Source organism: Lygodium microphyllum, chromosome 5 (assembly GCF_053477565.2).
Source record: "Lygodium microphyllum isolate KBCC chromosome 5, Lygodium_microphyllum_v1.1.10, whole genome shotgun sequence".
NCBI classification, from domain to species: domain Eukaryota; kingdom Viridiplantae; phylum Streptophyta; class Polypodiopsida; order Schizaeales; family Lygodiaceae; genus Lygodium; species Lygodium microphyllum.
In genome coordinates, this window is record NC_141139.1 from 75,509,900 (window position 1) to 75,537,181 (window position 27,282).

General features: G+C 43.9%; 2 protein-coding genes across 3 annotated transcripts in view; both read right to left on the reverse strand.

The window, feature by feature from the left end:
* Positions 1-25,393, reverse strand: part of LOC148036004 (S-adenosyl-L-methionine-dependent methyltransferases superfamily protein) — an 89,825-nt gene extending 64,432 nt beyond the window's left edge. For both annotated transcript variants that reach the window (XM_087678008.1, XM_087678007.1), the window contains exon 1: positions 25,007-25,393. In XM_087678008.1, coding sequence (XP_087534134.1) covers positions 25,007-25,332 — 326 coding nt within the window. In that variant the 5' untranslated portion in view covers positions 25,333-25,393. The remainder of the gene's footprint in view (positions 1-25,006) is intronic.
* Positions 6,519-7,659, reverse strand: LOC148036006 (uncharacterized). The gene has a single exon (XM_087678798.1). The coding sequence runs from the start codon at positions 7,653-7,655 to the stop codon at positions 6,519-6,521; it is 1,137 nt and encodes a 378-aa protein (XP_087534924.1). The 5' UTR covers positions 7,656-7,659.
* Positions 25,394-27,282: the final 1,889 nt, after the last annotated feature.

Consider the following 27,282-nt stretch of genomic DNA (forward strand, 5'->3'; position numbering starts at 1 on the left):
AAGGCACGAGGCATAGTACCAAAACCTAAGTCTCAGACCCTCGCCCCTCAGTCGCGCAACCCCCAGCAGGGAAGGCAGGGTGATGGCTGAAGGAATCGATTAGGCATGGAGATCGAGGTAGACAATCATTATGCGCAATGAGAGAGATAGAGAGAGTGCGAGAGATCAGAGTATAGAGTGAACACTTCTTTTTTTCGGTACAATGACGAGTTTACCACTTTAGGTTTTAGATAGATATATGTATGAAAGTACAATGTGCTAAGGGTGTGTTCACACCCGTGCACATATAAAAGGCACATTGGCCCTTTATTCCCAACAACCTTCCACCTAAAGGCAATGTGCCTTAAGAGGAGAAAAGAATCAGCTAAGTCTAAGTATGTACAAAGCTGAAATAAATATATCTATCCAACTCCCATCATCTGTCGGCAATGAGCAAACCACTCTGCTGGAAGACCCTTCGTGAGAAGGTCTGCAGGATTATCATCTGTATGCACTTTGACAAGCTCAATGCTTTTGCTGTCAAGTACATCTCTAATGAAGTCATACTTCACCTGTATGTGCTTTGTCTTTGCATGAAAGACAGGACTCCGTGCTAGCATGATAGCACTCTGACTATCACAATGGAAAATAGGTAACTCTATGATGCCAAGGTGTCCCACCAAACGTGAAAGCCATAAAGCCTCCTTGCATGCCTCAGTGGCAGCTACATACTCTGCCTCTGTAGTAGACAATGCAACACACTTTTGTAGCCTGGAGATCCAAGAGACCGCTCCTCCTGTGAAAGTAAACACATACCCAGAAGTGGACTTCCTGCAGCCCGCATGACCAGCATAGCCTGCATCCGTAAAGCCAACAACAGATGCCTTCTACTTTCCAAAGCAGATGCACAACTCCTTTGTGCCTTTGAGGTATCTCATAATACCTTTCACTGCATCCCAATGCTTCTTGCCAGGGGTTGCCATGTATCTGCTAACCACTCCCACTGCAAAAGCAATGTCAGGACGTGTAGCAACCATAGCATACATCAAACTGCCAACAGCTGAAGTATATGGTATCTTGGCCATTTCAGCCTTCTCATCATCAGATGTAGGGCTGTCCTCTGCACTGAGTTTCACATATGGAGGCAATGGAACTGTAACCGGCATGTTCACTGCGAAGGGCGGTAGTGCGCAACCAAAATATATAAATGCTTTCACCCAATTCACAGTCGCCCACATTACCTGAACTTAAAGACACAGAATCAAGAAGAAAAACAAGAAGCTAGAATGCTCCTGTTGCCCACAGATACCCTGTTGGCCCCTAAGTTAGGCGCCCCTTGCAGTATTTCTTTATTTTTAAAAGAGAGAAAGTACACTGGACTGTCTTTCACCTATTCTGGGTGAAATTTGACAACATAACAGTACAATTACTGACCCAAATCAAGTTGACCAGGAGGGGAAACTCTGCCCAAGTCTGAAACTTCTAGTTGGAGTGCAGAATTGATCATTTCAGTCTGCTGTAATTACTGGTTCAAACCTGTTCTGAGACCTGTTTACAACTCATACTGTTCCCTGTACTGTTCAGCCCACTGTAATTACTGGTTCAGACCTGTTCTGAAACCTGTTTTCAGCTTATATTGATCCCTGTACTGTCCTGCATCATCAGTGCCAAGTGTCCCTTAATTCTGGCATCAATTGGGCTCTGAAATAACCTCTGAACAGTCCAAAAACAATACTGATTCGGTGCTGTTTCAGACACTTACTTGGTGAGGTTACCACCCTCACCTGTCCCTGCTGGGACAGCATACAACTGCTCCTGTTCCTAGCGAAAAGAGGCTCTTGCCTCATGCAAAATCAGCATATTCCACACAGCTGTACCTGAATCAGAAGAAAGGCCCTTGATTCTGCAGCAAAACCATACTGTCAGGGAGAGAGAGAGAGAGAATAGGAAGCAAGCTCAGCCCTTTGTGCATCATAGACAAGGTAGATCAGCTCTCAAGAGCTCTCCATCTGCAGCTGTTCATCACAAATGAGCCCCTTTCCAGCCCAAAAACTGCACGCCAGCCCTCTTTAAAGAGGTAAGTGCACACATTTGTGCCAAGTGGCAGCACTGTAAGATATTTCCCGTTCCAGCCTTCTGGTCTAAAATTCTCCATGCTCGGTGCAGAATTTGACCTCGGCACAGACCAGAGGATTGATCCTCGTGCAAAAACGAAGATAATGACTCGAACAGATTCTGGGGTCCAAAAATAGTAACTCCCTAAATTTTAGGAGTTGCTTCCATTGCATCCCACTAGTCTTCTGACCATCTTTGCAGACTATAGCTACATCCAAATTTGTAATGTAGCTCAACTGAAAGTGAATTTCCACTGATGACCCCACATGGACTAATCTCTTGCAGATTTGTCCATCTTCACTTTGAACTAGTCTTTTCCAGACTAGTTTTTCAACACACCTATCCATATACACTTTCACAAGTCTCTTCTAGGCTTGTAAATCTACAGTGCCATCAATCTCTTCCAGACTTGTACTGGACCTTAACTGTCCAGTCTTGACTCACTAGACATTCATGTCCGTTTCACATGCTGGCGATGCAACTAAGGCGTTTAGATTTCAAGAGGGATCCTTCCAAAAAGAAAAACCAAATAAAATAGTAATAAAGAAATCAGCAAAAAGATAGTAGTTGTCACAGTCTTGTGACATACCTCCCTCTCGAAATCGCAAATGTCCTCGTTTGCATGAATGTCATACATGCTTCCAGCTAACCCAATGAACTTACACTTGGCAGTACATGTAAAACACATACATGCTATCAGTCAACATTGTGTACTAAACACATTGTTAACACATGTATGTTCTAACTGTGAAACATGGCAGACTATCATCATGTGACTCCACATCACTGTTTCCAGATATAGTGGCCGGTACACCACAATGATATCCCCATAGTGGCAGATTCTCATTTGATGACTCCACATCACCCTGACTAGAGATCTAGTGGCCGGTACATCAAAATGATATCCCCACTGAGTCAATTCACAGAATACATGCCCGATCGAGTAACCATTGTTACAACATGTATTCAATTCAATAGAAGTAAAAACTGTATTCTTACAAGCAATACTTACTTCTTTAGCACTGAGAAAACCATATGGACACAATAAGTGTTAACCTGTACAAAATCTATTTCTGTACATAATTTCTTTCTTAAGCAATTGTCACTTTGACAATCTATTACAGCTTAGAGATACAAGGGGTCAAGGTAGGTTGCAAGCGAAATGCTTCAAGGTAAAGTTCCAACACATTAGGCGACTCTGCAAGTTCACCTTCGTCCATCCACTTAGCATCTATAGCTAGATAGTTTTTGAACTTAATCAAATACCTTCTAGCAACTTTGCCTTTCACTTTCCTTTCTTTGTGTGCCAATACCTGTTCTGAAACAATTATTTTATCAAGTTCCTCGACTTCGGGCTGTTCCTCAGCTGGCATATCTTCTGGCACATCACCCACATAAGGTCTAAGAAGACTTACATGGAAAGTATTATGAATCTTCCAATTGTTAGGCAATTTCAGCCTATAACTGACATCACTAATCTTCTCTGTTACTTGAAAAGGCCCATAGTATCGCATACTAAGCTTAGTGAAAAGACTTTCCTTGCCTTTCCGCTTCTTTAAGCGTGCCTTTTCAAACCGCAACAATACCCAATCACCAAGTGAAAATATCAATTCACGACGGTGATGATCAGCAGCTTTCTTTTGCTTTGTCCGAGTCCTTTCAAGGGCATGCTTAACTTTCTGATACATTTCACCCATACTCTGCACATACTGATCTGCCTGAAAGATCTTATCCTTTGTATGCAAAATGGGAGGAACCTTTTTACCACCACCAACAATTTCAAAAGGGGCTTTGCCTGTTGACGAATGCACAGTATTATTGTATGCATACTCGACCAAAGGCAAATACTGCTCCCACTTTGACTTGTGCTCTGGCACATAGCACTTAAGCAGATCCAAGACGGTAGAATTTGCCTCTTCTGACTGTCCATCAATCTGTGGATGAAATGACGATGAGAACTTAAGCGTTGTGCCCATGTTCTCAAATATGCCTCTCCAGAATAAACTTGTCATCCGTGGATCACGGTCACTAACAATAGACTGTGGCATACCATGGTACTTGAAGACATTGCACATAAACAAACGTGCCATCTGATCTGGTTTTATCTTCTTCCTGACAGGAATGAAATGAGCATGTTTGCTAAACCTGCAAATAATAGTCCATATTCCATCATTTCCTGTCTGTGTCCTTGGAAGATCAAAGATAAAATCCATAGCTATGCTTTCCCATGGTTTATCCGGAATAGGCAATGGCTGTAAAAGCCTTGGTGCTTTTTGCCTGTCAAACTTGACCTTCTGGCAAATCAAACACTGCCGCACAAAAGCATCCACGTCTCTTCTCAAAGTAGGCCAATAAAAGAATGTCTCTACCACGATGCCCTGCATACGGTGGAGAATGACTCTCTCTCATAACTTTCCGTCTCAATGGCATAGTTACACATAGTCTACCATGCATCAACATGAAACCATCCTTGAGAAGATAATGCTCATGATGTTGTCCATTGACAAGCTGATCAAAGATCCTTGCAAAAACTTCATCATCAGCATACTGTTCCTTCATATCATCAAGCTCATGATGATAAGGAATTGGCACAGCTGAAATTTGTGGCTTCCTTGACAAAGCATCAGCCACAACATTCTTTTTGCCTTCCACATGCACAATCTGAAAATGGAACATTGACAGAAAGTTTGCCCAACGCATATGCTTTTCTGACAGCTTAGTCTAAGTTAAGAAATAACGCAATGTCTGATGATCTCTGTTGACAACAAAATCTGCCCCAAGTAGGTAGTGTTTCCAACAAGAAAGCGCATGAATTACAGCCAGCAATTCTTTCTCATAGACCTGCATAGTCTTTTCTGGCCCTCGCAAGATTCTGCTTTCATAAGCCACTACCCGGCCATCTTGCATTAGCACTGCACCAATGCTATTGCCACAGGCATCACACTGGACAACAAATGACTTCCTAAGATCTGGCAGAATGATCACTGGACTAGACGTCATCTTTTCTTTAAGAAGGTTAAAAGCTGAAATCTCTTTCTGTGTCCACTAGAAAGAGACTCCTTTCTTCTGTAAAGCATGTAAAGGTGAAGCAATCTCTGCAAAATTGCGAATGAACCTCCTGTAGTAAGAACACAAACCCAAGAAGCTTCTAACATCATGGACAATCTTCAAATCTGGCCATGTTCTAATTGCTTCAACCTTAGCAGGATCCATTCGGACACCGTCCTTTGACATTATGTGCCCCAGGAACTGGATTTCTTCCAAGAAGAACTCACTCTTCTTGCCATTGATAAGCAACCTATTACTGCATAGCTCATCAAAAACTGCTTTCAAGTGTTCTCTATGCTCCTGTTCATTCTTTGAAAAGACAATCATGTCATCAAAGAATGTACCAACAAACTGTTTGTATGTACGAAAAATCCTGTCCATCATTCAATTAAACGTAGTAGGAGCATTAGTAAGTCCAAATGGCATTACCAAGAACTCATAGAGACCAAACGTGGTCCTAAATGCAGTCTTATGCACATCCTCTTGCTTAATCCTGATCTGGTGGTATCCACTCTTCAAATCTATCCTGCTGAAAATTGACGCTCCTTCCAAACGGTCAAGGATGTCATCAATTCTTGGAATGGGGAACCTGTTCTTGATGGTACTCTTGTTCAACGCTCGATAATCTATGCACATGCGCCAAGAACCATCCTTCTTCTGCACTAAGAGCACTAGTGAGCAAAAGGGAGATAAACTTGGCTAAATCAGCCCTTTCTCTAACAGCTCATTCACCTGGCTCAATATCTCTTTCTGTTGGGCTGCACTGACCCTATACAGAGGTCTATTTGGTGGGCTATTGCCTGGCACCAAATCTATTGCATGATCCTCAGACCTCTCTCGTGGCAACCGTGATGGTAATGAGTCAGAAAAACAATCACTAAACTGAGACAAGAAAACAGACCTATCTTTATCTAACATAGATAAATTTGACTCATCATTATCCTTGACATCACGTGCAAAAATCACGTACGCAGAAAGATGATTCTTTATTACAGATGTAATGGCAGAAGCCGATACAACAGGTACTGACTCTCCTTTAAGCTTCACATCAAGCACATGAGTCTTTCCCCTATGTTCCAAAGTCAGTGTCTTGTTAAAGGCATCCAACACACCATGCCTTCTGAACATCCATGGCATTCCCAACAAGACATCACAGCCTTCAAGTGGCATGATATAAAATTCTTATGCATCAACATAAGACTATATATGAAGACGCAGCTTTCCAAGAATGGGTGTCACAGACTCTGAGTGGCCAGGACATGCCAACCCTACCTCTGCTGTGTAGCCCATCTCGCCAACTCTGGTGAGATAAAATTTGCCTTAGCTCCAAGATCAAAGAAAATGAGTACACGTTGATCCCTAACTTTACCCCAAGCTCAAAGCTCATTAGCATCCGAGTGTGGCTTGTCTCCCAGCATATCTCGCACTAAACCTGCTGAAGGTTTGGGCGTCTTTCCTTTCCTGTCCTCTTTATCATCATCAGCTGATCTCTTATTCTTGTCCGGACAATTAGACGTAATATGACCAGTCTGCTCACAGATAAAGCACTTCCTCTCAGCCATTAAAGCCTTTCTCTCTTCAAGAGACTTGCGCACAAAAGGTTTCTTCTGGTCCTTTGACTGTTGTCCAAAGGACTTGGCTAGCTTCTTCTTGAACTGCCAAGATTTACTTGTGCTTTGAGAAATCTGAGAAACCTGTTTACCAAATGGCTTCTTTGCTGAAAATTTTTCAGATTTGTCCTGTTTAATGCTGCCCCCAAAACCACTTGATTGTCCCAACAATAATGCATTTCCTGTGGTGGCATTCTCAATTAACTGAGTCAAAGTGGTGACCTTTGTCTTTGTACAATAATTCCGAAGTTCTTTGGGCAGCCCACAGCAATATTTCTCTATCTGCTCGGTCAATGGCACAACACTGTAAGAAGTGACTGGAAGTAAAGCCTCCCAAAATTTCTTGTTATAGTCTTCCAAATCCTTGCATTTAGATGCATCCAAATTGTGCCAAGCCGACATAACATCGATCTCAAATTCATTGGTCAACCAAGCAGAAGCAAATACTTGCTTAAAGTAAGTCCAAGTGGCAGGAGCCTGTCCTTGCATCAACAATGTACTCCACCACTGACTAGCATTGTCCTTAAGAAAAGTGGCAGCTTTTCGGACTTTAGAAGGCTCTGTAAAGTTTCCTCCTGCAAATGCGGCATCAAACTGCTGTAAGAAAGAGAGAGCCTTAGTCCTATCTTCAAATCCTCGAAAGATGTCAAACTGTACGGCTGCACCACCTTCCTTGTATGGCTTTGGCTTCTCATGAGCCATCAAAGGGTCCGTAGGATATGCCTGTAACATAGGAACACTAACAGGTGGCATAGGAGTTGCCGGACCACTGACTACAGGGCTTGTAGACACAATACTTGCTTGCTGATTTTGATAACCAGCCATACCAAAAGTGCCCTGTGGCATGCCAAAACTGCCCTGAACTCCCTGAAATCCAGGCTGCATGCCTATATTACCATACATGGGGTTTGGCATAAAATCCTGTGTACCCCCAAACACTGTTCCTGGTACATAAATCTAGTTTCCAGGCGCATAACCAGCCATACTCTGAAATACAGATCCACCTCCAAAGTACCCAGGATGTACAGAGGTCGGTGGGAAAACCTGTGGTAAAGCCTAAAAACTGTTTCCCTGTCCATTTAAACCAACATTTGGCTGCTGTAAAGTGGCGAGCTGAACTGGCAATGCCTGTGTAACTAGCGTTTCCGCCACCTGTTCCTGGACAGTCGGAACCAATCTTGGAGTCTCCATTGACTCCGCAAGCTGCCTTGGTGTTTCCACTGAATCTGCAGCATACTTACCCTTATTCTGGACCTCTATTGAATCCGAAATCTTTGCAGATTGCCCAACTTGCTGTAAAGGAAGGGAAGGCTGCAAAAATGCCAAAAACCTTGGATTCTGCATCACTTGAGTAAACATACTCACAGCAGCAACTAACTGAGTCTTGAAAATGTCTTCATCCATAGAAGAAGCCGTAAGAACTTGTGGCTCAACCTGTGGAGGTCTAGAAGACTCTCCCACCTCATGAACAACAGGAATCTCCTGTGATGAAGATGCTTCCTCTCTGGTGTCTTCCTTTCTATCAGCCATGATGCACAATTCTCTGTCTTACACCCAAACAAACCCTAGCTCACTCTTTAGGGAAAAAGTGATTCGATCCCGACAATGGAACCATGTAACCGGCGTGTTCACTGGGAAGGGCGGTAGTGCACAACCAAAATATATAAATGCTTTCACCCAATTCACAGTCGCCCACATTACCTGAACTTAAAGACACAGAATCAAGAAGAAAAACAGGAAGCTAGAATGCTCCTGTTGCCCACAGACACCCTGTTGGCCCCTAAGTTAGGCGCCCCTTGCAGTATTTCTTTATTTTTAAAAAGAGAAAGTACACTGGGCTGTCTTTCACCTATTCTCGGTGAAATTTGACAGCATAACAGTACAGTTACTGACCCAAATCAAGTTGACCAGGAGGGGAAACTCTGCCCAAGTCTGAAACTTCTGGTTGGAGTGCAAAATTGACCATTTCAGTTTGCTGTAATTACTGGTTCAGACCTGTTCTGAGACCTGTTTACGACTCATATTGTTCCCTGTACTGTTCAGCCCACTGTAATTACTGGTTCAGACCTGTTCTGAAACCTGTTTTCAGCTTATATTGATCCCTGTATTGTCCTGCATCATCAGTGCCAAGTGTCCCTTAATTCTGGCATCAATTGGGCTCTGAAATAACCTCTGAACAGTCCAAAAACAGTACTGATTCGGTGCTGTTTCAGACACTTACTTGGTGAGGTTACCACCCTCACCTGTCCCTGCTGGGACAGCATACAACTGCTCCTGTTCCTAGCGAAAAGAGGCTCTTGCCTCATGCAAAATCAGCATATTCCACACAGCTGTACCTGAATCAGAAGAAAGGCCCTTGTGTAAAATATTACACGGCGCAGCGAACAGAATCTGAGAAAGAGATAGAGAGTACACAACAGATAAGAGGAGAATCAGTAAAATTCTTTAACTCCAAACAACTGATACAAAGATGGCTCTGTCCACCCGTGCGCTTCCACTGTGTGAAGCTTAGATGGCGATCTAGACAGAAGATAGGTGAAGAGCTTAAGGCTAGCTGGAACAACAACTCTGACTGGGTGAAAGATAAGTGTAAGATGGCTGCGAAGGGGTTTAGCTTTTATAGCCCGCGAAGGTCGTTAGGTCGGCCTGCTGACCGACCTACCATATGAGCCTCCACTAGTCGGCCAGGGAATATTCCAGGGAATATTCCCTTTACCATCGGGCCGGGGGCGCTGCCCCCGGACCCCCGCCAGGGGGGCCGCTGGCCCCCCTGGGACCCCCCAGCCAGGGGCCGCTTCCGCGGCCCCCGGACCCCACAATAGGGGCCCCTTTTAACTCCCTTACCACGCAACTCAATGCAATGTGCCTCGAGTTGCTACCAGCATAACCACTCCGTCTAACCCAAAGATTAGACCCACAACAGTCACCTTTTTGCCATCCGGTCACATAGACCTCATCTGATATACAAGTCAGGACTCAACCAATGTCCGGGCTCACATTTGGCTTCTCCTCATAATGGGGGCCTTACAACTTTGAGCACCATGGATCATTGGTAGCACCTAATGAGGGTGGGGCATTGATCATATCTAACACCCCCCCTCAATGTCCACCCATAGGTGAACTATCTCCTCGGCCCAATGCCGAGTCTCTGAAGATGAACTTGAAGCAGATCCTTCGTAAGTGCTTTGGTGAAGATATCTGCTCCATTCTCCTCTGTTGGACAGTAGACCAATTCCACTATCCCATCCTCCATCAAATCACGCACATAGTGATACTGGATCTCTATATGTTTGGTGCGTGCATGAAACACTGGATTTTTGGCAATGGCGATGCAACTCTGATTGTCACATCTCAGCACAGTTGGTTCTTCATCCTGCACTCCCATATGCCATAGAATCCTTCTCAACCATACGGCCTCACATGCAGCAAAACAAGCTGCCTTGTACTCTGCTTCGGTAGAAGACAATGCCACTGTTGGTTGCTTCTTACTAATCCAAGAAAAAATTCCTGAACCCAAAGAGAAACAATAACCAGAAACTGACTTCCTGGAATCAATGTCTCCTGCCCAATCTGAGTCACAGTTCCCCACAAGAGAAGTTCCGAAACTGTATGTGATACCATAGTCAAGAGTTCTCTTCAAGTATCTGAGCACCCGCATCCCAGCCTTCCAATGACTCTCATGAGGTTTGTTTGAGAACCTGCTCAAAACACCAACAGCAAAACTGATATCTGGTCTGGTGTTACACAAGTAGATTAGACTGCCGACCAACCTCCTATACCTCCCAATGTCTGCTAGTGCTGATGTATCCTCAACGGATAACTTTACATTCACCTCCATAGGTGTAGCTATCTCCTTGCACTCGGTCATGCCAAATGCCTTCAAGATCTCCCATGCATACTTCTTCTGAGAGATGAAGATCTTTCCTGGCTCTTGCCAGACTTCAATCCCCAAACAATAGTGCAGCAAGCCCAAGTCTGTCATTTCAAACTCAGAACTCAAAGCCTTTCGAGTTTGGTTGATCATATCTTCATAGTCACCTGTAATAAGAAGGTCGTCCACATATAGGACAATCACTACAGACTTTTTACCATCCCTGTAAACATACAAGTTAGCATCTGAGGCACATCTTTTGAAGTTTAGGTTTAAAAAGAACCTATCTATCCGCTGGTACCATGCTCTGGGGGCTTGTTTCAGCCCATACAATGCCTTCTTCAGTTTACACACTTTGTTCTCAGAATGGGGGGCCTCAAACCCTGGTGGCTGAGCCACGTACACCTCCTCCTTGAGGTCACCATTTAAGAACGCTGACTTAACATCCATTTGGTACACTGGCCACTTCTTGTGGGCAGCCACTGCAAGTACCGTGCGAATAGTGGTCATTCTGGCAGTTGGGGCAAATGACTCTTGAAAATCAAACCCTTCAACTTGTGAAAATCCTTGGGCAACCAGTCTAGCTTTGTACTTTTCTAAGGTACCATCAGCCTTGTATTTTACCTTCCAGATCCACTTGGTGCCAATAATCTTCCGCTTTGCTGGCCGATCCACTAGCTCCCAAGTGTCATTCTTCATTATGCTGTCATACTCCGCCTGCATAGCAGCCTTCCATGATGGATCTGCAAGTGCTTCTTCTAAGTCAGTTGGCTCCTTTACTTCTCTCATAATCTCAACCATCAAGGCCATGTTGACTATGTGAGCAGAAGCCCTCCTTTGCTCCTCTATTCTCTGAGACCTCCTTGGTCCGTCTGCCTTCTCCTCAACAGATGCAGGCATAGGATTATTGTGGTCATAGAGCTGCTTCACCCAGCGCGGCAATGGCTTTTCCGGTGGGGTGATGTCAGGTTGGTGAACTTTTTCCTCATCATCTGAAGATGATGCTTCCTCCTCCTGAAGGATAGGGATAGCTCTCGGGACAGGTTCATAGTGGACTACTTCTTCGCTTGATGATAAAGTGGAAGACCTTGCCTTCTCCTCCTCCACTGTATGCGGCTCCTCCTTGAACACCACATCACGGCTCGCGATGATCTTCTTTGCCTCTTGGTCATATAACTTGTAAGCCTTCTGCTCATCACTATAACCCAAGAAGATACATTTTCTGCTTTTTGGTTGTAACTTGTTTCTCTTCTCATCTGGAACATGTGCATAACATTCACATCCAAAAATTCTGAAATGTGAAACAGATGGTTTCTTACCAGTGTAAGCCTCATGAGGTGTTTTTCCCTTGAGAGCCTTTGTGTAGCTCCGATTTAGAATGTAGACTGCAGTATTAACAGCTTCAGCCCAAAAATGGTTAGGCAATCCCTTGCCCTTTAGCATGCATCTTGCCATCTCCACAATGGTACGATTCCTGCGTTCCACAACACCATTCTGCTGAGGTGTGTGAGGCGTCGTCAATTGACGCTTGATCCCTTTGCTCTTGCAAAAGCCTTCAAACTCCTTTGAGTTGAACTCACCACCACCATCTGTTCTAAATTTCTTCACACTTTTCCCTGTTTCATTCTCAACAAGTATTAGCCATTCTTTAAACTTACCAAAAGCTTGAGCCTTATCACGAAGGAAGTACACCCACATCTTCCTACTGTAGTCGTCGACAATCAACATAAAATAAGAAGATCCCCCCAAGGCCTGTGTAGGCATCTTACCACACAAGTCAGCATGCACCAACTCTAGAGGAGCATGTGCTCTATTCTTGCTTTCTTGTGGAAATGCCTTTCTCTGTTGCTTGCCCATCATACAAGCTTCACATGGTTCCTTCAATTCAGTTATTGTAGGTAGGTGAGCAACCATACCTTGCTTTTGCATCTCCTTCAATACTGCAAATCCGATGTGTCCAAACCTTTCATGCCAAAGCTTACTTGTGCCCACTCCAGCGGTGGCTGTAAGAGCACTTAGCTCATATAGGTTGTTCCTTCTTTCTCCTTTGCCAACAATTGTGCCAGCACTATCAATAATTTCTGCACCTGTCTTCTTGAACCTCACTTCATGACCAAGATCAGTTATGGCAGCAACTGATAAGAGATTTCTCCTGATTTCGGGAACATACAACACATTTGAAAGCTTTTTGACTTCACCATTTGCAGCAACAAAAGAAATAGTACCTGTGCCCGCAGCAGGGCATTTAGCATCATTTCCAACCGTCACAGTGATGGATTCTTGTAGAGGCTGCATAGAACTGTATAGACCTTTCTTGTTGGTCATGTGACGGGAGGCCCCACTATCCAACACCCAAGAGTCAGTGGTAGATTCTTCTTGCGCCGAGGAGCACACTTCCTCAACGGTCGCCATGAATAATTCCAACTCTGCTTCAGCCGTATTGGCTGTCTCTTTCCCTTTAGTTTTAAGGGTACCATTCTTTTCATCTGCCTTCTTGACACGACAATCTGCAATTGCATGTCCTTTCTTCTTACAGTAGAAGCACTCTCCTTGAAACTTCTTCTTGCCGCCCTTTTTCTTTTTGTCACCATCATTTTTGGTGGAGGAAACACCTTTGCCTTTTGCATTGGCAGAGAATGCAGCATCTCCATTGTTGCTTCCTTCTCGGGCTTTCAGCCTCAACTCCTCCTCCATTAATAATGCACAAAACTCCTCAAAAGTCAAAGCTTGAGGTCTCACCTGAGTATTAAGGGCAGTTACTAGTCCATCAAACTTTTGTGGACAAATCCGAAGACACCTCCGAGCTAGCTCTTCGCTAGTCTTTTGTATCCCAGCGCCAGCCATCTGGTCGCGCAGATTCTTAATCCGAGTGATGAATGCTTCAACCGTCTCTCCTTCAGCAAACTTCTCCGCTGCTAGTTGATTCTCCAAGTTTTGAATCCTTGTTTGGTTTCGTGTTTCATACTGACTCCTTAGTACATTCCAAGCCTCTGACGCTTTGGTTGTATGCTGAATCAGAGTCAAAACACTGTCAGAACAGCTTGTAACTAAGGCACACAATGCATCTGCATTCCTTCGTTTCCAAGCTCGTAGAAGATCTGCATTCGGAGGAATCATCACACTAGGATTTGATGGGTCGGGGGTAGGCTGTGGTTCTGCGTCAGTCCCCAGCACAGTCTCCAGAAGCTCATAAGAATCAAGGATAGTTGTAATTTTGAACTTCCACAAGGTGTAGTTTGTACCATCTAACTTGCCTTCGCTGAAGGTTGGTGGACGAATCCTCAGTGTTTGAATAGCCGGTACAGCAGCACCACCTCCTGCACCGCTTCCTGATGCGCCAGAACTGCTTCCCGGAGTCGACATCGTTTCTCTTTGCTGTTGAAGCCTTTGCCTCTTGCACGCTCTCCGATCTCTAGAGCCCCCTGGGCTCTGATACCATGTAAAATATTACACGGCGCAGCGAACAGAATCTGAGAAAGAGATAGAGAGTACACAACAGATAAGAGGAGAATCAGTAAAATTCTTTAACTCCAAACAACTGATACAAAGATGGCTCTGTCCACCCGTGCGCTTCCACTGTGTGAAGCTTAGATGGCGATCTAGACAGAAGATAGGTGAAGAGCTTAAGGCTAGCTGGAACAACAACTCTGACTGGGTGAAAGATAAGTGTAAGATGGCTGCGAAGGGGTTTAGCTTTTATAGCCCGCGAAGGTCGTTAGGTCGGCCTGCTGACCGACCTACCATATGAGCCTCCACTAGTCGGCCAGGGAATATTCCAGGGAATATTCCCTTTACCATCGGGCCGGGGGCGCTGCCCCCGGACCCCCGCCAGGGGGGCCGCTGGCCCCCCTGGGACCCCCCAGCCAGGGGCCGCTTCCGCGGCCCCCGGACCCCACAATAGGGGCCCCTTTTAACTCCCTTACCACGCAACTCAATGCAATGTGCCTCGAGTTGCTACCAGCATAACCACTCCGTCTAACCCAAAGATTAGACCCACAACAGTCACCTTTTTGCCATCCGGTCACATAGACCTCATCTGATATACAAGTCAGGACTCAACCAATGTCCGGGCTCACATTTGGCTTCTCCTCATAATGGGGGCCTTACAACTTTGAGCACCATGGATCATTGGTAGCACCTAATGAGGGTGGGGCATTGATCATATCTAACACCTTGATTCTGCAGCAAAACCATACTGTCAGGGAGAGAGAGAGAGAGAATAGGAAGCAAGCTCAGCCCTTTGTGCATCATAGACAAGGTAGACCAGCTCTCAAGAGCTCTCCATCTGCAGCTGTTCATCACAAATGAGCCCCTTTCCAGCCCAAAAACTGCACGCCAGCCCTCTTTAAAGAAGTAAGTGCACACATTTGTGCCAAGTGGCAGCACTGTAAGATATTTCCCGTTCCAGCCTTCCGGTCTAAAATTCTTCATGCTCGGTGCAGAATTTGACCTCGGCACAGACCAGAGGATTGATCCTCGTGCAAAAACGAAGATAATGACGCGAACAGATTCTGGGGTCCAAAAATAGTAACTCCCTAAATTTTAGGAGTTGCTTCCATTGCATCCCACTAGTCTTCTGACCATCTTTGCAGACTATAGCTACATCCAAATTTGTAATGTAGCTCAACTGAAAGTGAATTTCCACTGATGACCCCACATGGACTAATCTCTTGCAGATTTGTCCATCTTCACTTTGAACTAGTCTTTTCCAGACTAGTTTTTCAACACACCTGTCCATATACACTTTCACAAGTCTCTTCCAGGCTTGTAAATCTACAGTGCCATCAGTCTCTTCCAAACTTGTACTGGACCTTAACTGTCCAGTCTTGACTCACTAGACATTCCTATCCGTTTCACATACTGGCCATGCAACTCAGGCGTTTAGATTTCAAGAGGGATCCTTCCAAAAAGAAAAACCAAATAAAATAGTAATAAAGAAATCAGCAAAAAGATAGTAGTTGTCACAGTCTTGTGACAGGAACCCCAATTGTTTTTCCCCCCTCCATATTGAAACGTTGCAAAACTTTGGAGATATACTCCTGCTGAGATAGATAGAGTAAGCCTTTAGATCTATCTCTGAGTATTCGCATGCCAAGTATGTGATTTACATCACCCAGATCCTTCATGTCAAAGCTGCCATGAAGACTTTGCTCCAATCAATCCAAGGCATGAGTATCCCTGCCAACAATCAACATGTCATCAGCATACAAAACCAAGATAATCAGGCTACCATCTGCTCCCTTCTTGGTGTACAAGCAATGATCCACTTGACTTCTATGAAAGCCTTGGGACTGCATGAATGTATCAAACTTATGATACCATTCTCTTGGTGCTTGTTTCAGCCCATACAAACTCCTTTTGAGTTTACATACAATTTTTTACTTCCCTTGTTCAACAAACCCTTCAGGCTGCTACATATATATGTCTTCACGTAGATCACCATGTTAAAACGCACTCTTTACATCCATCTGTATGAGCTCCATATCCTCAACTGCAACCAAGCCCAAAATGGTTCTCAATGTAGTCATCTTGACTACAGGAGAGAAAATCTCATCAAAGTCAATTCCATGCTTCTATTTGTGCCCCTTTGCAACCAATCTTGCTTTGTACTTTGGTGAGGAACTAGAAGTGACTTTCATTTTGTAAACCCATTTGCATGGAAGGGTTTTCTGCCCTTTAGGCAATTGCACCAAGTCCCAAGTGCCATTTTTTTCAAGAGATTCCATCTCTGACAGCATGGCTTTATACCATTTCTTGTTGTCCTGTCTGTCCATTGCTTCCTTGAAGCAAGACGGTTCACCACAGTCTGTCAACATGACATACTCAGCCACAGTAATTGCACCAGGAACAAATCTGTCAGGTTGTCTAGTAGCCCTAGACAATCTCCTAACCCAATGGTCATTGTTTGCTAGTTGTTCCTGCAAATTCCCATTTTCAGCATGCTGTCCTGGCATTTCAGCCTACAAATCAGCATTAACAGCTTGCTGTCCTGGCTCTTCCTGCACACGTAATGGCTCATTTTCATGGGCAATAGCTGGCTGATCATTTCCAGCATCATTTCTTGCATTTACAAGTTCATTTACAACAGGTATTTGCTGCTGTATAGCGGGCACATTTTTCTGTCCAAAAGGTATTTCTTCCCGGAATACAACCCTATGGACCTCCTCAATCTTTTCGGGTTGTTTGTGCATGCGATCTTCCCGGAAAATAACGTCATTGCTGCGTACTATTTTCCTTTTCTCGGGATCCCACAATTTATACCTCATTTCACCCTCATCACCATATCCTAGGAAAATGCATTTACAGGACTTTGGCTCAAGTTTGCTACATTTTTCTTTACGAATGTGCACAAAAGCCTCGTAGCCAAACACTTTCAGATGAGCATATGAAGGTGGCTTGTCCGCCCACGCTTCTTGGGGAACTCCCCCTCCCAAAGACCTGTTTGGTGACCGATTAATCAAGTGAACGGCTGTCATAACAGCCTTTGCCCAAAAACCATGGGGTAAAGCATGTGCACCAAAATGTGAAGAGACAAAGAGTACATCACTCCCCCTGTCACTGTCATGAGTGACTACATTCACCTCTTCAATTTTTACACTGCTCTTCTTAGGCTGACTGTCCTTCTTCTCTTCCTTGCAATCATCTGTCTTCTTGCCTTTTCCTTTCTCTTTCTTCCATTTGTAGCAGTCACGTTTAAAGTGACCCTTCTTGCCACAATGATGGCATTCAACATCTTTGCCACATGATTTACTGCATCCCTTGCTATCATATTTGCCCTTTTGCTGTGATCTGCCCCTAGTATGCAAAGCACTGGAAGACTTACTGGATACATTGTTCTGCCAATTCATCTCTTCCATAAGTAGAGCACTCTCTACATCAGCATACAAAAGGATCACATTAGAATTACTCATAGCAGTCCTGAATATATCCCAACTCTCTGGTAGAGTGCAAAGCAAGAAAGTAGCCTTAAATTCCTCATCAATCATGAACTTCAAGGCAACCAGCTGGCTGAAAATGGAGTTAAACTCACTCAAGTGAGTAGACATTGATGTACCTTCTTCCATACGCAAATCCATAAGCTTTTTCAGCCAATACACTTTACTTGCAGCGCTCTTCTGTGCATACAGTTCTTCCAGTCTAGTCCATATAGCATATGCAAAATCCAAACCTTCAATGTTACAGAGCAAGGCATCAGAAATCGATAGCTCTATGGTTGAGCGTGCAAGCTCATTCAACTCATCCCAATCGTCCTGATCCATATCCACAGGCTTTGCCCCCTTAGTTTTGATCGGCTTTGCCTGCTTCTTTTGTAACAGGATATTGTAGCACTATTTTTGCCACACTGCAAAATTATGTGCACCTTCAAGCTTCTTTATATGCATCGAATTACTGCTGTCATTGCTGTCAGCCATGGTTTTCAGCTCAAAAGTGACCAAAAAACCAGTAAATGCAGGCCCAAATTGTCACCCAAGTGACCAAGGTACAAACAAGTACCAATCAGCAATAAATGACCATGCAGAAGTACAGATTTCAGATCTGTAATTCAGTTTTCAGAAGCACCAAACCAAGTGCTACAGCATTATCCAACTGCTTACAACTGTTCCAAAGGGCAAGTGCATCACATTCATGAGAAATCCCAAAATTTCAGCTGCAATTTCTGTTGTACGTGTACCCACGGGCATAATATTTGACACGAACGGTCAAAAGCCCCAAAATTTTGTGCTCAAAAGTGTCAAACACACATCTACATTTCCTCTGTCATGCATTGGATTGTCCAATTTTGCCAAAATAAAGCAATCTCAGCAAAACCCCCAAATTTTACCAAGTGTTGATGTCCAAATTGCGCGGAATTCAACCTGCATATACATAAAATGACCAAATGCTGCACAAATTTTGCCCAAATCACAAAAGCCCCAAATTGCACGGGGTCCAATGTGCCTCAATGTCGAGAAATTGGGTCAATTTCAGCCCAATTTGTGCATGTACATGAAAAGCCCCAAATGTCGGGGACAAAATGTCACAAATTCCTGCAATTTCTGAGACAAATATCACTGTTACATCTTGCGCGCATGAAATCTGGACAAATCCCCAAATTTTCCAAGTCCTGCGTGCACTAATTTCAGTGAAATTGAAATAATTTCACTAAAAATGTGAAAAGCCCCAAAATTCCCGGGCAAATGTGCACCGACTTTGCAATTTTTGAGTCAGATTGTCCAATTCTGTGTTGAGATTCCCAGATTCGAAAAAAGCCCTAAATTTCTGAGCCGATTTTGCACAGATCTGAAGTCTTGTGCTTACGCACGCGAAACCCCGTCAGTGGGTGAAGCAATTTTTTTAAAAAAAGATTGAATTTTGAAAAAATCTGAGGGGGATGGGTCTGTTGACCCGCCAGGCATCGCCACACCGTCACGCCCGCCAGCTGGTCGCGCTTGTCAGCGCCCGATGCAGTCCCGTCACGTGCCGTTGTCGCCTGTTACGTGTCGTGCAGCAGTCGCTTTGCTGAAGCCTGTTACGTCTCTTGCTGAAGCTGTCACGCGCTAAAGCCGTCAACGCCCGCTAAAACCGACGACTGCTATCCTCGCCCGCTGAAGCCGACGACTGCTATCCTTGTCGAACTCCTGCAACACACGAGCCTGCCTGCAACTGCTACTCGTCGATTGCCTCAGCCTCGTCTGCAGCACCTTACACTCTAATACCAGTTTAAAGGAATCGATTAGGCACGAAGATCGAGGCAGACAGTCATTATGCGCAGTGAGAGAGACACAGAGAGTGCGAGAGAGCAGAGTATAGAGTGAACACGTTTTTTTTTTCGGTACAATGACGAGTGTACCACTTAGATAGATATATGTATGAAAGTAAAATGTGCTAAGGGTGTGTTCACACCCGTGCACATATAAAAGGCACGATGGCCCTTTATTCCCAACAATGGCAAGGGGCAATTTATAAAGGTCATACTCACACTGACACGGCACAATCATCTTAGTCGACAACGTTCTCAACTCTAGAGGGCTTGTCTGACTGGCCTGCAGAGGCCGATATCGTCTCCATAGAGACATCAAATGCGAGTCTCGTCCACATCTGTGAGTTGCCTCCCGACGAGGTTACTGCAGAGGCCCACTCGTCACAGCCGAGCACTTGAGCTCCAGTTTGGATTGTGAACAATGGAGCTACACATCACATGACTCCTATAGAGGACATTTTCCGTACCTAAGCCCCTGCAGCAGGGCGGGTCCATGTAGGAAACAACTCCTCGGTCAAGATTCAAGCTCAAGGTTGCGTTAGTTTTGCCATTGACAAGGGTCCGGATCTGGCTTCGCTAGACAATGTATATCATGTCCCTCAGCTTGGGGTGAACTTGTTATCTGTTCAACAGCTTTGCCAGTTGGGGCGAGCAGTTTTCTTTACAGCGACCACAGTTGAGGTCCTTGGCTCTCTAACTGGTTTAGTGATTGCTCGCGGTGAGGCACAGCCTAATGGCCTATACCACATGATACACTTTCTGACCGAGCCAACCGCCGAAGGCTCCATATTCCATAGCTTCCAAGCCTTAGCCACATCTCGGGAGCCTACGCACAATGAGCGTCTTTGGCATTTTCGCTTAGGGCATCTTGGTTATGACTCACTTTATGAGTTGTCACGCCGTGAGTTGGTTGAGGGCCTTCCACGTCTGAAGCTAGCTCGAGATGTCTATAAAGCCTGTCAGCTCGGGAAGCAGCACCGTACCCCATTTCCTCAGTAGTCTACACATAGAGCTGAGGACCCAATGTACTCGGGTATGGCTCATGGAATGCATAATCCAATGTATGGCGACATCGATATGATGCCTAGTGTGCAAAATCACGCATATGGGCAAGCATCGATACCCCGTCATGCTTTTGGGGCTCAAGGAATAAGTGCTGGTCATGCAAATGCTCCGTTTAATGCTAGCTATTATGGAAATTGCCTCTACACTAGCAGATACACTATGCCTTTCATGTGAGCTTATTGAGGCCTTTTTATGCTGATGTGCCTAAGGATATATCTATTGAAATTCAGTCCAATGTAGAGGAGCTGAATGAGATATTGGTATCCAAGCAGATTTTGGCACATAAAGAGAAAAGGTCAAAGGTAAAGCTTCCATAAGCTATTGGGTAAAGTTTCACAACTGTTTACCAATGGATGTTAAATGGATGGAAGAGGATGACTTGGCAGACCATCCTCAGTTGCTGCAGCTTTACCTTGATGCCTTTCAGTTAGAGCTGACTTTGGATCGAGCTCTTTCAGGTTCAGCAGGGCAAGGGTCCAGAGTACCACCTGATACTCAAGGGGGAGGTAGCACTTCCACTCCTCCATGAATGGACTGGTCTCGTGTATAGTGGATCTCGGATGTATTCAGCATGCATCCAAGGTATTGTGCTGACAGTATGTCTGCCATGAGGTCGCTATTCAGTGTACTAGTCACTGTGGTATGTATGCAGATGGGTATGGTTTTCACTGCAGCTCTGAAACTGTACATTTGCATCAAGTTATGATCATGAGAGCTTGATTACCGAGTGCTGGTTTTCAATGTATGATCATTAGTTTCAGTGGTATTCATCTCGTTCTATGGATAGCAGCATGTGTACTAAATGCCATTGACAATTCAGCCATGGTTTTGGCTCGGTTTATGCTTTACTATGGTTGTGTAGTCAGCACTGTTGAGAAACAAGAGTTTGGGATGCATGCGATGAGTTTCTGGCAACAATTCTGGACTATTGTTGAGCTTTATGCTATGTTTATGCTGGCTGGAAATTTTCAGCAAATGGTGGGCATATGAGATAGTTAGCCAGCAATGGCCAATGTTGTGTTGGCTATGATGCCTTGTGAAAATTCCAGTGCAATATTGTTTGCTTTGACACATTACAATGCAATCAAGGACAATTGCAAGGATTTCAAGGGGGTGGTCTGTCAAGAGAACGTGAAAATTTTATGCTTTGCTTATATTTAATTGACATTTGATTAAAGGATTAATCAAATGAGCAATTAAAAGATGCACATGTGTTGCACATGTGAGGTGCAAGCTACTTTTTTTACAGTTGAAGGCCCAAGCACCTTGTGAAAAAGATGGGTGTTAAAGGCAAAAGTTGTAACAAGTTACACTTGTTAGATTCTAGGTGAATTTTGGTGTCTGTTTGCCCCTAGGACCATTAATTGGCCATTAAGTGTCAGTGGTGACACTATGGACTCAGCATTAATTAATGGATTAATGCTTGTCCAAGGGTCAATTAATGCATGGGACCGCTTTGGGTTGCAAATGGCCTAGCCAATTAATTTTTGGATGGACAAGGTCAATATTCTGGGCATGGATTAAGGGCTGAATTAATTTTCAGAATTAATTAATTCTGAAAATTAATTAAATGACTAGAAATTGCTGAAAACGGATTAAGAAAGCTGCCACTTGGCAAAACTTTCCCATGCAAGTGGGGGAAAGGCTAAATAGGGCTGAAGGGAGAGGGAAATCTCGTTTTTTCATTTTGGAGTTGTTGGAAAGAGGCGTTGGACTGTTGCTGCCAGCTTTTGGGGCCATTTCCCAGTCATTGGAGACCATTTTGGTGATGGAGATTGCATATTCTTGACCTTGGAAAGCTGACAATTGCTGCTGATGCACTTTCTCCTGAAGATCACAGACTCTGATGCCCCTATTGTTGTTGGTGCATCCGTTTGGGGCTGGTACAGCAGGACAGCAGCTGATTTTTTATCAGTTCTTCGCAACAAATCTCAGAATTTTCTCTCTCTACAGCATTCTCTCATCTCCTTCAGCCTATGCTCAGCCATTCTCAGCAATTCTTAGCCATTCGGAGGAGATATCAGCCATTTTTGGTGGGCTGATCTATAATTTCTGCAGTAAACCCTAATTTACAGCAGAAATTAGGGTTTAGCAACCACCTTGGGATCCGTGCCAAAGATTGAAGGCTCAAGGAATTGAAATCCGCAGCTGATAATTGAAGATTATCAAGGGATTTCAGGCCAACCAAGGGTCAAATTGGAGAAGAAGTCCTGGGTGAATCAAGGGGCAAATGACCCAAAAGGCTTGCTGGTCATTTATGACAGCAAGAGCAATTGGTTAGCAAGAGGAGATTGAAGAATCTCTAGTTGTACTCCTTCCAATTGAATGAAAGCTAAAGAAATACTGCAAGGGGTCCCAATTTTGGGGCCAACAGGGTGTCTACTGTCCAAGAATGTTATGGTAAAGTGTGTATTTCATTTTATATGCATTTATTTATTGCTGTAATTAACTCTTAAATCAGGTTATCACCGCCCATTCCAAGAAGGAAGGCTGGTTTTAAAAGCAGTTAGAAAGCTGTCCAACGCACAAGAGAGTGACCAACAAGTTGTCGCCACACTGCAGGCTACAAAACATAGGCAAGACAGCAGGCTGAGGACGATGTCAGCAAAATGGAAGTCTATGAGGGCTCCAAACTGTAGGGCGGCTGCTGCAAACAGGTCATCAGTCTCTAGAAGAGGTGGGGCTGCAGTCATCAAGGGCTCGACAGCCTGTTGGAGGTGGCTTATGGCTGAAACTTGCACATAGATGCAAGAAACCTGCACAAAAGGATGGGACTGAATGGTGGGCAGCGTATCTATTTATAGACATGGAAGGATCCTCCCAAATTAGGGCTTTGCATGTGGAACACAGAAAGTCTCTAGAATTGCTACCCATTGTTTGAAATTTTTAGTAATTTACCATTTGGGACTGTCTTAAGGAGCTAACTAGTGGGTAATGAATTTTGAGCTCAATAACTAGTAGCATTGGTCACAATGGTCATGAAGTGACTTAGTGCAAACACACTAAGAACACTTCATGGTTAAGACAATTGAGTCCTATTTATAGGACTAATAATCTTGATTTTGTGGTTTTGCATTTTTATAGTGGGCGACACATACCAACATCTCCCTTAGCCGACTCCCACAAGAGCCACCATCTGTTGGATAGCTCTCCCATTGAGCACTCAATACACTTTCATTCACTTATTCATTCGTTATTCAATCTACGTTTTGCCTTTTTGTGATTTTGTGTTAGTGTTTGAATTCACAATGTTTCAATTGTAGTCCATTTGCTTACCTTTGTCAGTGGGCAAGGGGCACGTGGCCTTGTTGGTTTGGGTGTTGGGCCGGCAATCCAAAAGGATCCAGAGTGTGGCCCTACGATCCGGATCGAGGCAAGGCAAAAAGTTTGAACTTAGTCGTAGAGTCTGATGCAAAGTGGGAGTGAGAGGGAGCAAAGCCGGCAAGGGTGCTATTGATATGATGTGATGGATGGGGTGGAGGTGCAAAGGTCTATGGATGAGTAGGGGGAGTGATCTAGACATCGGTATCTAGCTCATCCACCTTGTCGATGCAACTACATCGCCTCCAATCCCTATGCAAAGACTTGAGGTCATCTCCGGCCTTGCTAAGATCTATGTTTATGCCATTGGTCACTCTACATTGCTGCCATCTTCATCAAAGCAGCTCAAGCCTCACCTTCATTATCAAATAACTCTAAAGGATTGTGTTTAACTCCCTTTGCTTCTATTTTTCACTTCAAGTGTCTCTCCAACATTCCCCTACCTAGAAGACAATGTTTCACTCCCTCCATAGAGCATTGCTTCACAAATGTTGCCACATAATCAAGCTTCAGCCCAGACATTGCAGTCATCTCCGAGCTCTAATCAGCATCATTGACTTGACTTTGCTCACCTCAATACCAGTCCTAGAAACATGGTAACCCTAAGGCTCACTCTATTGCATCAATACTCAATGTGATTCCTTGTTCATGATCCACTACATTCTTCTTCTATGTTTCCAAGTTTTGTGTCATTGTGCTTGCCATACACACCTCTGGGTTCCTCCACGCAAACCCTATTGTTTCTCGACAATGGTCACTACGCTCATGGTTGTTTGACTCATATTGAGGCACATCCTCACATGTCCAGGTGAGTTGTAGTGCTAACATCATGGTAAATACATGCCACGAATGGGCATGTGGATCCTAGCAACATTGGCCATCATGCCATGCGATAAAATAATGGCAACATTGTACCCCCCTCCTAATTCCAAGAGAAGTCTCTCTCAAAGTGTGATGTCTACAGCGCCTAGCAAGCTACGGCGATGAATTAGGGCTCTTGTTCTATTTGTTTCAAACAGGTTCCCATTCTACAATTCAACTACTAAAGCTTGTGGACTGACAATAACAGGCCTTGGCTGCTTCAAACAAGCCTTACAATTGATATTATAGTAGAGGTTCTTTTGCGACAAGTCGCCTCACTAAACTTTTGTGGACTGACAAAACAGGCCTTAGCTGCTTCAAACAAGCCTGATAATTGACATGACAATAAATAACTGTAACCTTCTTACTCAGGCATAATAGTTGGCCTTCAGATACCTAACGTAGCGAGGCAAAGTTTGTGCAGCTGAGTAGATGGAGGGATCCACTCCACTCTCGGCTAGGTATCTGAGAAATGGCTTCGGTAAAGGAGGCAAGCTCGGGTTAGCCTCTTCTTCGTGCTGAAGCAATTCAGCAGCTGTCGGCATGACATCGAAGGACAATCTATCTTGATGTGCGCATATCTGCTGTTGTCGTTGTTCCTGTCTGTATATGCAAACTGCAACATCCGCCATGGAAGTATAAATGCTGGATTTAGGGGGTCTCGATTGCACCTTAACAATGAGAGCCACCGATGAGGGCACAAACAGGAAGTGAGCTCTCATAAGGCAATTTTACGGTTTGCCCATACCGGCCGGGTTAATTACAAAGGTGCTTGAGGGAAGGGGCGTCCAAACTTTTGATTTGGGAAGCTCCACCTACTATTATAACCTCAATTTTAACACCACTCAGATGTTGTGTTAAACCCAAGGTCAAGGTTCCATTCTCATCATGATACAAGCATCTTGTATATTTTTACTATGGTCAATAAGATGAATGCAATGCAGCCCCAAGTTGAGTTGGTAGTCAAGGGTTTGAGCAACCCTTTTTATTATCACAAGTATTAATATAAGCTTTGATATTTAATTAATTCAAAATTATTTTGCATCCAAAACCTCAATTGTACTAGTTGTTATGATGATGAGTGTGTGAGACTACATCACGTTTGCAAAGGGAGAGGGCACTAGGATACACTACAATAACTAGGCAAATCTACTCCTTAGATACCTCACATTGTGTAAGAAGAAAGCTTTCCTAGCCCATGTATCCACTATTCTTGAGTTAGGATCCTAGAGAGGATTGGGGACTTATGGAGCACTACTTGGTGGCCATACCCATGATGTTTCTTGACACATGGGAATAATATGCAATCCGGGTTTACATAGTACCAAATTAGTACCCTCTCCTTGATCCACCAACACCCTACCCACAAACAACTATTTTCTTTATAGAGCATGCATGGTCTAGGAGACCATCGAAATGCTTCACATAGGTAAGGCATAAGATCATAATAGCTTGGTAGCTAAGCACGTTATATGCTTTAGAGATATGGTAACAAAAATCCATCCAAACATGTTTAACACAGCCATGTGTGAAGGCCTCCCAAATAGTTGTAGTAGTAAAGCACATTATGAAGACATCTTTGGGTGTTGAGAATTGAGATTTTTCTACAACATCCAAGCCTATCAATAATGTTTTCCCTTTCTTGCCTAAGCACAATGCAAATGTGTATGTTTCTTTTGAGTTTGTTCATAAGGCCATTGGCCTCATATACCTACTAAGAGTACTTCTTAAATTTAGAAGGATCACTTCCTACTCTTTTTGTCTCAAGGATTTTGCTATTAATACAATATCATCAATGTACATCAAGAGAGATATCCAAATACCTACCAGTGGGGCTCCTCTATCTCCTTTCCTAAAGGTGTAATTCAAGATCTCATCAATGTATAGTCAAAAAGTGTTAGTGAGAGAGGACATCCTTCATTCCAATGGCGGAGTGAGTAGGAGTTGAGAGGCCCTTAAGTATCTATATTTTGCCGGCCACTTGCTCATACAATGCTAGAATACCTCGTGTGAGCTCTCTAAGTACTTTCATGCTATATAGCACGTGCATCAATATAGCCCCTCCCACCGTGGTCAAAAGCTTTGGAAAAACCCAAAAGCAATAAAAGATCCGTCTCTCATAGGCTTTATCTCTTTAATAATGGCTTTGAGCGTGAAACTCAATTAATCAACCAATTGGGGTTTAGTTAGTTGGGCTAATTGATTCAAGACTCACTATGAACAATCATGGTTCAATAATCTAATTTATTTGGCTTTTCTAAGCTCTTTGAGGAGTCTGGGATGCCTTTTTATAAAAACCTTAAGCTCTTTAGGGGAGATATCAGCAAATGTCGTACCATTTGTCTCTTAAGCTAGCAAGATTAGGTAGTAGGCACTCTTAGGCTTACTTGGAGACATGCAGCAATTAATACAATTGTAGACAAGCAAGCTACCTAGGGTTTGGTCAAAGCTATATTGTCTTCTTCTTTTTAATTGAGTCATGTTAACACTCCTCTCCTTTTCTCTTTTGGCAATGGTAGCTTCCTCTCGAGGAAAATATTCTACAACTCTCTTATTGTAGTCCACACTAGTAAAGATTCTATGGATAGGGCTTTGACAAATGATATAGTGTTTGTCCAAAGAGGCAAGGTTGTGGGTAGATAGAGAAAGATGGAGAGAAGGTGAGATGGGTA

Excerpts from the sequence above, each read along its gene's own strand:
- LOC148036006 (XM_087678798.1), bottom strand. The coding sequence starts at position 7,655 with ATGTATGGTAATATAGGCATGCAGCCTGGATTTCAGGGAGTTCAGGGC.